The sequence below is a fragment of the Corapipo altera genome, unplaced genomic scaffold, assembly GCF_003945725.1.
Source record: "Corapipo altera isolate COAL_440 unplaced genomic scaffold, ASM394572v1 57, whole genome shotgun sequence".
In the NCBI taxonomy this organism is placed as follows: Eukaryota; Metazoa; Chordata; class Aves; order Passeriformes; family Pipridae; genus Corapipo; species Corapipo altera.
In genome coordinates this window covers 1,969,644-1,982,574 of record NW_020884905.1, presented here as the reverse complement: position 1 = coordinate 1,982,574, position 12,931 = coordinate 1,969,644, and the positions used below count along the sequence as shown (strand labels likewise).

General features: G+C 35.1%; 1 protein-coding gene across 7 annotated transcripts in view; it reads right to left on the bottom strand.

Annotated features, from left to right (window-relative positions):
- DPYD (dihydropyrimidine dehydrogenase) overlaps positions 1–12,931 on the bottom strand; it is a 336,400-nt gene that overhangs the window by 210,677 nt on the left and 112,792 nt on the right. For all 7 annotated transcript variants that reach the window (XR_003528954.1, XR_003528955.1, XR_003528956.1 and 4 more), the window contains exon 8: positions 10,404–10,491. Coding sequence is in view for 4 of the 7 variants with exons in the window: in XM_027651422.1 (XP_027507223.1) it covers positions 10,404–10,491 (88 nt within the window). In the remaining 3 variants the exon portion in view is untranslated. The remainder of the gene's footprint in view (positions 1–10,403; positions 10,492–12,931) is intronic.

The following is a 12,931-nucleotide window of genomic DNA, read 5'->3' as shown; positions in this document are numbered from 1 at the left end:
CACTCTATCTCCCCCAACTCTGCAAATTTCTTTCTGCTAGAAACAGCAAAGAACTCAAACTCTGAGTGTAAGGACACAAGCAATACAAAAATGTAAACAGTTGCTATTCAGTTGCCTAAGTATGCAAAATCTTTTTGGGAGCATTTTTTTGTTTGTTTCGAAGCAAGTCTTTTCTAGCTCTCTAAAGTTTAACAAAACTTACAGATAAAAATCTGGCCATCATTTTTCTACAATCTACAAAATACTTTTATCAGGCTATAATAATTGTTGTGTTTCCCAACAATCAGAAATGAAATCATGTCTAAGTCACTTGGATATTGAAATAATGAATTGTAATATTTTCAATGTCTAACTACTGAACAATATACGATCTATAAAATCAGAATAACTTTCTTTTAGAAGATCGTTCCACTCTCATTTTAAAAATCCAATGTATTAGAGAAAAACCTATAAATATTGTACCATTTAGAAATTATCTTTGATAATGGTTAACAATGTAATCTCCATTTAAATAGCAACCAGGTACTAATTTCACCATACTAAAGTGTTAGAATCTATTTAAATATACCCATCACATCCAAATAAACAACCAACTATTATCATTGGTCACAAATAAACAAAGAATTATATCTAGCAAAAATAATCCTATGAAATCTGAAGTGAATTATACCATCTTCAATTATCTTCAATTACATCAATGGAACAATAAAAATAAAACCTTACAACTCTTAAAAATGTAGTAATACACCATAAGTTTCTACTTGGTAAGTGACTAGTAATTCCAATCCAATGGCATTATTATCATTAAAGATTAATTGGCTGAAACCTGTTGATATTTAAATTCTCATTATTCTTTCTTTTTCTTCCTATGAAGCTAATCAACAAAGATCATTTGAGGGAATATTGAGTCATCAGACGAGCTGCTGAATGCATTTTCACTTTCTCTAATGGTTCATGTTCAGCTTACTCCATTTTTAGCACAAATGAATGAACAATAGCCAAAGGATTTCCTGTGAAAGAAAACATTGTCAAGGACAATGTTTGGAAAATATTTTCCTCTGTTAGATAAACATGTAATTTGTATTAGCATTATCCAAACACTATGAGTACTTAGTACTCTTATTTCTGTGTTTCAGTTTTGTAAACATTGTTTTATAAAGACAATTTACAGTAAATTTTGCATTAATACACAGAAAGTAGTAACAGTACAAACAGTGAATGTTAATTACTATATATACCCCCACACCTTGTGACAAGACCAAGAAGCCGTCAAATTTTGATTATGGTTTGATACTATAAAGTGCACACAGAAGACTATCTATGTGACTTTATGCACAAGGAGTGTCAAACTTTATCTCAAGTCTGTAGAACATGCCAATATGCTACACAAACCCAGAGAAATATTTTCATACCTGTTAGTCATTCTTTTAAAAGACTTGCCATATGATACATACTATAATATTTATATGCTCTATCCTAATTACATACACAGTCTTAGCAATCATTTAGTAATCATTAATATACATATTTTCACAGTTACTTTTCATTTCATAGTAAAGCAACCATATGAGTGGCATCTCTGAGAAGCATAGATGAGAACAGTAAAAAAAAATTTTCAAGTAACATGACCATGACAAGTGGTTTAAAAGCCTGGATAATCTCTATCTATTAAAAATCTGAGACACAGCAGCACAAACATTTACATAGCTTAGTTAAAGATTACTTACAATAGTGAACATGTAAAATTTTCTTCTCAGATATTTGTTGTCACTAAAAACTTCTGTCTCATTAAAACTAAAGAAGGGCAGTGGATGTGCCTTCCCATGATGGTAGATGCTATTCTATTAAATAATAAACTTACAAATGCTTCTGGAAGAGCAGAGTTTTTCAATTAATGTGTTGATCTTGAAGGATAGAATGAGTGATTCCCTCGGGCACACACTGCAGGCTGTTCAGGACTCAAAAAGCCCTCAGACCACGAATCCCACCCGAAACAGAATCAATCACTAAAGAGTGCACTCCAAGTTAAATGAAAGACCAAAACTGGCCTCAAGCACACCCAGGATTTTCCCCTGAAATGAAGTAACTGCCCTTTGTTATATCAAACTGCTCCTAGACCAACAAAGGCCTGACTACTGAGCAATGACGAAAAGTAAAGCACATGACTGAGAAGCACAAGACAACCACTGGGTCAGATGAGCCCTGCCCATGCCCAGCAGTGGCTTCCTAGGGACCACTCTCACAAAGCAGAGAAATGGCAGAGTAAGAAGGTCTCCTTAGGCAACTTCAAAAAGTCCATCAATATGCACTACAAGTTCACCACATAAACCCAGTTTTGTCTTGTCAGTTCAGTTCAAAAAGTAGATACACCCCTTGTTGAGTCAGCAGTAAAAGAAATATGAATTCAGAAACATTATATTTATGAGACATAAATGTGACACAAAGACTGCTTAAAACTAAAACTAAAACAAAAAAATTGCTTGCCATCTTCTCACTAATAATTGGCACTAAACAAGTGAGATTTTGAAACACTTTCTACTTATGTACAATCTTTTAAAAAAAAAAAAATAAATGCAACAAGCCTAAGTTTTTAATCAGTATTTTATACTTTGCAAACAAGGTGAAGGAAAGGAATTTCTAAATCTATTGTTTAGATTTTGTATTATGTCGGTCCTCCTCTAGTATTAGGTAGAACAACGTTTCAAAAAGTGCCTGATTGTGTTAAATACATATTGGACGACATACACTTTCCTTACAAGAAAAGAGAGCTCAACTAGAGTAAATTATATGCACCAAATTACAAACTGCACTTCAGATGGTTGTTCATTCTGTGTCTGAATATTAATGTGGAAGTAAAAAGATGGCAGCATAATCAATATTTGTACATCTAGAAGATAAAAGTACCTGACTCACGGAGTGAACTTGCGGAGACAGCATACAAGCAACCAGACCTTTTTTCTTTAGGTGTAAAGCACTCAAGTGTGTAACATCAGAATACAAAATGTAATATGTAACATCACCATTTTGTTCAAAGTTTTCTTTTCTTATACACTTCCAAACATAAAAATTCTTAAAAATATATGCTTGAATAATCTCCAAGCAAAGTGCTAAATAATGTCAGACTAAACAACCCACTCAGATATTAAAAAAAATAAACTACTCTTAAAACAATACGAATCGAATTATTTTATCATTATATTTAGATGAGCATTTCTTCAGGCAGACTGTCCAGCATCTTGGAAAGAGACAGGAGAATCTTTTGTAAAACATATGCAGGAGAGATTGTTATGCTAAGTATTTTTTTGGTAGCAGAGATAAGTAAGTAAGAACAGAAAAATCTGTGTAATTTACAAGTGAATATCTTAAGGATGCCCAAGGGCAGATTATTAGTATTTTTTAAAGTGTCCTAAGACTATTAATAATTAATAAGCTTTTTTGTGCATCTGAGCCCTCAAAGCTTTCAACTGCCTAGTGCTTCCGATGTGTATTAGGAATGTTCCACCAATATCCAGAGCACTAGTGAGGTCTAAAGAACTGAAAGAACAGCTTACTACAAATGCCAATAGTAGAAAAAGATGCCTCAAGCATAAAAATTCTTGGATTTATGTACATAGTTGGTCTCCAGGAAAGATGCTGCACTGGGAATAAAAGCGAGTTCAGACATCTGCTATAACATGTAAGAACAGGTTCTTTCACAGAGTTCCTTTTCTAATATAACTATATTCTTTTTGGTTATAAATAACAAGGCTTTTTAGATTAAAGAGCAGCAAAAGATAAGAATAAAATGAGGAATTACAAGTTTTGCATTAGAATAAATTATTGTGTAATTTGTTCATAATATCATTCACATGAGCCATGAAACAAGAAATGTGGCGTTACAGGATGCATTCATTCTCCAAGCTATGAGCCATGAGCTAAGGCTCTCCAGGAGATAGACTATAAAGAAGTCCTACACTTGACTGCAGAGACTTGTATAGATTTTCTTCCATGGGACTTCATTTCATACAGCTGCAGTTCAATGTGTAGTTTTGATCCTGTTGCATACTAAATGCAAACACGTCTATCACTGGCCTTCTCATGGGATCTTTATTTAAAAACCTATTTTTCTTAATTTAATTTTAAAACTATTCAGGATCCTGTAAGGCAACTGTGAAATATTTTGAATTGGTTTGTCCAGATCCCGCCACTGTTCTTCAGCACTGTTTCTCTTCAGGTTCGAAGCACTCTGTCTAGTTTCATGACTCATCTTGATTACTTCATTCTTATTATTTCTAATACCAGAGTCTCAAAGCTTTTTGCAGCTAAATGGATTTGAATATGTTGCTTTGTCACAATAAGATATAATTTCAAGTGTTTTCCCTGGCTCTGCAGTCTTTAATATCTTTTATTGTATAAGGACACCAGTACTCAAAAAGCCGCTGCTGTCACCATTTAAAATCCGTGGTGAAAAGCACTGTCTTCACAAGATTCTGAAGCAGTGACCACCCTTGTTTACAAGCAGCAATGAAACAAATCCAGGAACTAAGCTAGGGACACATTTATTTCAAATATCTAGCTGATCATGTTTCCAACATCATTCTTTCCTGTGCTACCTTCCAACATATTATTTTTCTTCCCTACTTGTTGTATTTAATCTCTCTATCTTTAGGCTTTAGTTTCCTTGCAGTAAAAGCTGTATAACCTACAAACTGTCAAAATATTTATTAAATTATAAAATAATAGAAAACAACACTGAAAAACCTTCAAATATAGAACTGGCAATCTTCAGAGCCTAAGGCTGCACAATGCCCGTACTCAAGATCTATCCTTAACCAAGATACGCTGTAATTTACATGACTTGCTACATTACCACTGAGGCAAACAAGTCTTTGCAAAGAGGCCTAACAGCATAATTTTTGGGAACATCATAAAGCAATGAAACAGAAATCAACTCCAGAAAGCAACCAACTAAAGATAAATCCTGGATATGTTTTCGAATGACTCTGCCTTTAAACTCATTTGGACAAGATAAGTGAAATAGCAAGTGAAGAGAAAAAGAAATACCAGGTAAACCAAAACCAGAGAAGCAAACAAATAAAAGTCTGTTCACAACCTGAAATGAGAACTATTTTGAACATGACATATTTCCTTCATAAACGTCTGTGCTGGCCATGGGCCTACGGGCCCCATATGCAGATTTCATGTCCTCCAAATTTAGTTTATGAATCAGGAGTACGATGCACAATTTTTTCCTATAGCACAAGCAAAATGAACATCTGTTCACTTTTTGCCACGTAGGTTTATATCTGTGTGGGTGGGTGTGAACAGAGCTCTTGATGTGTAATATTCCTCCCATCTGCACACCAGGTGGCACTGCATAGTTAATCAGAAGATAATAACAGGCATGAGGAGATTACTTACTTTTTGGGGAAGGGAGAGTAAATCAATCTCACAGAGGTTTTTTAAAACAAGGTACATTAATGCTTGGACTTTTAATTTCTTTTTTCTGCTGTGTGATTTCATTCTAATCAATGGTATGATCTGATTATATCATTGTTTGAGTGTTATGTTAATTAACTATAAATGACTGCAATTATGACAAAGGTTCTTTCCACAAGGGATTTAATTTTAAATTTTTTTTAAGGTATGGTTTTAACCCCTGCAAGCAGGATATGCTATTCAGGATACATCCAAGCAACAATCTGCTTAGATTTACTTCGAATGCTCATCTAACCCACCATTTCACAGTATTTAATAGAACCTCTCAATATTCTTATACAATAAAACTAACTTTATAGTAATTCAACATCAAAAGAAACAAGTAAGCTTCATTACAAGCAGCATTTGTCCTATAATGAGAAGTTAACTAGGAAGTTAGTGCTGCAAGTTTAAAATTTAAAACACTGAAGTGTTTAAGCAATTTCTGGGAATGGGGGCTTAAGATTTTTTAAAATATTTTACCAAATAAAAAAATCTTTGAGGATATATTTTTATCTGATATTCATCTAAAGAGAATGTTAATGTTGCATAAAACACCTACGTTATGATAAAATGCTATAGAATAAGGATAAGGGTTTGTGCAAAAGTCTGGAGAAAATGTTTATAGTGATAGCATTTCTGTGTACTCATTTGAATGTCACATGAAAAATGTCCTTAAATACTATAAATATTTAGTTCATTCATTTTCATTCAGTTAAGTAGTTGTATAAAGAAATTGTTCTGTATTTTCTCTTTCAAAAAGAATATACGATGCTTTGTGGAGTCTCAAAAGACAGAATCACAGAATTCTGTTTTCCCAAAGAATGTAGTGGAACTTCTAGAAGGATGAGTAATAAAGGTTTGGTATTTCTGCATTTGCTCTGATAGTCGAGAGAGACATACACATAGCCTTTGTTTTTTGGTAAAAATTGTATTGCACTCTGGAAGTCCACCAAGAGACACAGTAACACAAAGCATTCAACACAAAGTGTTCAGACTACTCTGTTCTCCATAAGATGCCCTTCGTTGCCTTACTTTGCTGTCTCTGAGGACCATGTGCTCTCTCCTGTAGCCCCTCAACCCTTCATTGATTTCTCCCTTTTGCTCTCAGCATGCTTTTTCTCTGTTGCCCTGAGTCTCTGTGGTGTTTACAGAAGGCAGCAACTGATGCGAGACTTTTTTTTTAATAGCAAAATTTTCAACCTGATTTGTCAGCTCAGTCACAAATTCTTCACAAACACTTCTTATCAAAGAGCAGATTCTAGGTAAAGTATGTTGAATAATCTATCAAATCAAGATAGGATGGGGTTTTTTCTATGCTTAGTTGTAGAGGTTAGTTTTAAAGCTTTGAATGTTCAATTGGGAGATTTAATTCCTATTAATTAATGTTTGTTATAAAATAAAGCCAAAATATTTGTAAATTGAAGATAGCTGGAATTTAGAGATGAAAATTTTAAGGACTCTAATTCTTCTCTAATTTTTAATTAGTATTATTAACTGGCCATTGAAATAAGACTGAATAAATTTAGAAATTGCACCTATCTAAATGACAATGAAAAAAAGAACTAAAAAAATATAGTAGAGACTCCCAGAATATTGTTCTTCCATTGTTTAGCTGTTGCTCTTTAGTCCTGTGAAAAAATTCTCATGCATGCTATTGTCTATCATTACTTTTGATGTAAGAAACTGAGATTCATGGACAACCCTTTAATACTTTTAGCTGCATCTGAAATTGAGACTGCTGGAGAAAACCAGAAGAATGGTGTATCTCTTGGGTCACTGTATGCAAAACACCAGATATGTCTACTGACAGATGTTGCAAAATATACATCTTTGTGGAGAGAAAACTGAAGGGATGTGAGAGTAAATGATGGAGAGGGAAAATTCACATAATAGTCCTCTACAAATAAACAGAGGTACAGCATTAAGAACTAGTTGGATAAAACACAGCTCAGATAAGACAAAAATCTGGAGATTGAAGGAAAGAGCTACCAAAAGTAAAAAAGGTAATAGGCCCGTGACTAAGATTCACGTACAATTTGTTCTGAGGTTCTGCTATCAGAGGGCAGTGCTGGTTTCCATTATGCCATTGTCCAGTTTGATCACTGCTTATCCAGGTAACTATGAAAGCTTTTCCTAGGATTTAGTCTTTTGTAGTTCAGCATGTCTTTGTACACCCAAATTCCACATCAGTCTTTACAGCCTAATTAGGAAAGATAAGATGGAGGTAAGATGTGACTCAAATTGAGACTCCAGAGGTTGCAAAAGGTTGGTGACACATATTGGCCACCCGTTTGTTTTCAGGTCTAGTACAAGGTGGTTTTCTGAGCTTTTAACCAGTGACTTAAATGCACCAGACTTACTGGTTGGAGAGCATCCTTCACTTTAAGATAAACGATCATAGCCTCAATGCCTCAGTAAGCAAAGACTTGAAGCTAAGCATCCTCTTTTATTATTACCATTTCAGAGTAAGGCTGTTAACCTGTATCCCTTAGGGAACTTCTTGGGAATATTTTACCACTCAAGTCTTAGAGCAAATACACTGATTAGAGCACACTTTTAATAACCTTTCCAAACAGCTCTCACAAAAAGCCTCTGCTCTTCATTTCTCTTCAATATGGTCACTTGCTAGAAGTGATCAAACCTCAGTTACCTATGCTTTACCTTCCACAGACCCAGTAGCAGACAGCACTTTCCTTACTGCACACAATATTCCCACAGGCAACAGACTTTTCCTGGTGCATAACTGTGTGGAAAATAGTTTTCAAAGTTCTCTTTGCAACTCTACTTGCTCTCATGCAGCTGGCTACTTACAAGTGCTCTTCTGTTTCATGAATCACACACGAACTCCTGTACAATCCCAACCAACAAAATCTTGAGTTTAATCTCATTTGCAAGACCAAAGGTGTGCTCTTCAAAAATCACACTGCTGTGAAAAAATCCTCTCACACTGTACTCTCTTGTCCCATCACGGACTTCATATTCTTTTACACACTCATTCACTTTTCCTTTTTTCCACTAACAGGGAGAATTGAAAACTACCATATTTATTTTCCATCAAGGTAAAAAGCCATTCAGAAGCAAATTACAATAAAAAAATATATTTTATATAAGTAGCTCTCTAATTATTTTACCCCTATGATTCAGGGTAATGTTCAAATGTGACATTTCATTGAATATGTTTGTTCAGTAGGCAAAGAACACAAAAAGAAATGCAGTACAGACTCATTATGGAAAAACGGCTGTTGCTGAGAGCTTATTGCATTAATATAGTTAACTCTACAAATATGCAACCCCTTGGCACATCCTGAACCTCTCACTACCAGTATACAAGGCCATGTTACTGTCCAGTGTCTTACACAGTACTGTAAAAGTGAGATGACAGGCAGACATGGGGGTACAGAGAAGGACTGACTTCATCATAAATGCAAGGTAGCTTCCAATAACAAAACTTTGTAGGTACACATAATCCTTCATTAGCATTTATACCCTCTGTTTCCTAGTATAATCAATGAACACATGATTTACAGGAGAATTATGCTTCAGATACCTTCTCTTGTTTATTAAATTTCTGGCTGTGTCCCTTTCCCTAGCATCTGCATGGCACAATGTTGTCTATTTATATTTATACTTCTAGCCAAAAATATTTTATATTAGGATAACTTTATTACGGTCAGAAAATAAACCCACATACATAAACCAAACATTCCAATCCTATGTGTAGTGCTCAGTGGTCATTTCTGCTAATGTCTGAACTGGTATTTAAGCTTCTGACTGAGAAATGCAGAGGAATGATGTTGATGTTCAAAATATGACTGATTTTTTCCTAAATGCTAGACTCTCAGAAGACAAATGGTTATGAATTAATTCCTCATTGGTGAGATTTCACAATGCAGTTTGAAAGACATAGATGAAAACAATAAAGAATATAAATTTGGCCTTGTATACAATTACATCAAAATATGACACATCAGAATTCCTATACATGGAAGTTCTCTCACAATGTAGGGATTTAGGATTATATAAATCACAGCACTCTGTACTATCATTACACGACAGAATAGACCTGCAAAGCTTATTATACTGCATAACCAGATGGTAAACAACAGTTGTCGTTGTACTAAGAATTACATCTCTGTAATCAATAATAGGAAGGAGGAACAGTTGGACAACTTGTTTCCTATTATGTTCACTTAGGCAACGTCTAGATCAATAAAGAGCATTAAGCCTCATACCAACTGCAGACAATACCTGCTCAACATGCCTATCATATGGCAGCAATGGGTCCAGCTGTACTTCAAAATACTTGTAAATGGATAACAATTCTAATCTAACATTAAAAAGGAGCAATGATTCAAATAGCAGGCAGGTCCAGGACTTCTCTAGCACATGAGGGAAGATAGACCTATGATGCCAATTTTAGTATAAGTCAAAGTCAGTTTATTTTGTTAAGCCACCCCACAAGTACATTTCACTACAGCCTATCAGAAGGATGTTACATGTTTTATACGGACGAAAGAAAAAAGCAACCAAGCATGGTATCACTGGCTTACATATAGACTCAGTAATTATGTGGGTGTAGTAAGTTGTTCACAAAAATTGAAAACTGAACTTGTGTATCGCTCTAGGCCAATATGGCAATTAATTACAAGCAAATTTTTAGTTCATCCATTTTAACTATTTAAACAAACAATATATCAACCCATTCAGCTACATTCACATTTTACTTAAAAATCTATAATATAAATGTGATAATCTTAATAACTGTCTTAAGGTCACTAGCTTTAGCTTCCTGTTTTTTTAATTTTCGTTCTATTCCATACTTCTAAAATGCATCGAGTTGAAGCTATCTCCCATCATGCTATTAAGACAGGTACAAGTCCCAGTTTATTCCTAGGCAGTCATTCAATTTCAAGATGACAAAACATGGGACAGTGAGCTCTTACCTATTCCAATAAAGACTGCTTCATACCCATCTTCTTTCAAGGTAGAGAGTGTCATTCCATTCACTGCAAGGCCTCTATTAAAAATTATCTGAAAGAATTAAAAATTGCTTGCTTTTAATGTGATAAAGTGAAAATAATTTCTATTATGTCCTGCATATAGACACCTTGCAGGATCTTCTAGTGAGCAAACAAAACAAATTAAAATTTTCCCCCGCCTCAAGCCAGGCTTAAAAGGTCAGACTGGCTCTGATTTAAAGCAAGAGGCCTGAACTACATATAGGTAAAAGGTACCTTCAGATCATCCTCAGACAGGGGCCACCAGAGGCTAGCTTGGTTTCTCCTTTAAGCTAAAAGGTTTAAAGCAAGCTAAACAAACAAAAAAAGCCTGTCTATGGAACAAAATGCAGAAGTAGAGCTGAAAATCATAAGTTTTCTACTGCGAGTAAATATTTGTATTTAGTGCTGATTACAAAAGGTTGTATATCCATTTGAAAATCAGAATTTAAGAAAAATGATGTGGAAGCAAAAACCTCCTCTAGGGAATACGTACTGAACAGATGAACTGGCATACCGACCAAAACCCAACCAGTTTAAGTTATTGCACAGATATTAGTTAAAGTATGACATGACACTCTTCTGTATTAACAGGGGATCTGAAGAGAAAACCAAGCAATGTTTTTCCACAGAGTATCAGGCACTTGGTAGGCCGCTAATAGTGTAGAATGCAATGCCAATCCCCAAGGAAGGATGGTACTGCTTTATGCTGCACTCTCAAAGCTCACAGTCCAAATTTTGCACTGAGACAACTAGCTAGAACACCTTTATGCCAAAAAAACCTCAGTGAAGCCAATGGTGCTTTTTTGGATTCAGAAACCTGACAGGGCCAGAGATGACAGTAAGCCTGAAGAATGCTCTTTGCAAATTAAAGCGTGCCCTACTCAACCATAATGAAGCAGCACGTTTTGCATGGTAAACGAACAAAGGTTTTCAAAATTATTAATAAGTTTCGTTTTAAACTTGAAATTGTTAATTCTAATTTAAACAAGCAACAATGCCCAGTGTGCAGTGATTGATGTTCATTTATTGAAAGGAATAAGTCACAGCAACAAAAGTGCACCTAGCATCTATACTTGTTTCTGTTCAATTACTTTTTACTTCCAGAAGCAAAAGGCAAAAAATTTTTCTAGAGCAACGTTCCACCAGCAATTTTACTTTGAGCAGCCTCCGTACAGGCTGAGCAACTACAGTAGTTTTAAGAGTGAGACTAAAAATAGTGTTTGCTGTGTGTTCAGCCAACCAACTATGGCAGGTCCATGTAGAGGTCATGCAATTGGAGATACGCGCACCTTTTCCTCATCGCTCCTAACCCCAAGGTCTTTGAGCACATAGTGTGTGATGCCTCTCCTGATATTTTGTACTCCTTGACATGGGCATGTGTGTTTTTATCTCCGTATTTTAGGCTCCTTGAACTTGAATGTTTTCCCCCAGGTTTTTTACATCACTTGTGATTTTATTTTACAGAATGTGACACTCTGCTGTGTAAAGTCTATACTTTGTGATCTTAACAGTTTAGCCTTCCTGTCACTATGTATCTTGTTTGTTATTCAGTCTGCCTATATTCCATTTAATATACTTTTCCTATTGGTGGAAAAAAAAGTAGAAGTAAAATACAATTAACATTACTTAAGACACTGACTTTTTTGTCTTTGGAGATTTAGTATAAATTTTATCAGAGGTGCAAAAAGCCACGTACTCTTGCAATCCTTTAAACAATAGATTTCATCCTCACTCACAAGAGATATTCCATAAATCATCATTATATTTTTTCATCCTATTGTGTACACATGAAAACATAATGAAGGAATTTAAATGGCAATATTATTTTATGTGGGGATTCATAATACTCCTAGGGCCTAGCTCTGTAATCCTTATTCAGCTGACTAATTCTTACTAATTTCAGCAGAATTACTTGAATAAACACCACTACTGAGCATTTACACAATACAGCACCTTCCACCACAGATTTGAAATGCTTCAAGTAAACACTAGAAAACATTTCCGGCTTATAGAGGTATAAAGCTAAGGTACTTATTTAACCAGCTTGCCAAAGGGTCAATTGGAAACCAATGGCAGAGCTTGGAAGCAAATTTACATTGAGATTCTCTGCTGCACTCCGAAACTGCACAAGACTTGCAGATCAAGATGACATGGTGGCTCTATCAGTCCATTCTGAAGACCTTGTCATAACAGGGTGCCCTGGGGAACTGAGGTTGGCAGATAATTCCCAGGAACCATCTAAAATTGTCTCCATGCTCTGTTTTAGTCCCATCCCTAACTGAACCTCCATTCTGTCAGTCTTTTCCAGGGTTGTAAAGGAAATTTAAGAGTACAAAAAGACTTGTAGCATTTAAAGTCTTGTCTTACATCTTACCAGTATTTTTATAAAACCTGAGCAGGATGAAGTTCTCACTCAGATCTTGTGACAACAGTCTACTGCTTTTACAATACAAACAAATATGAAAGATTCC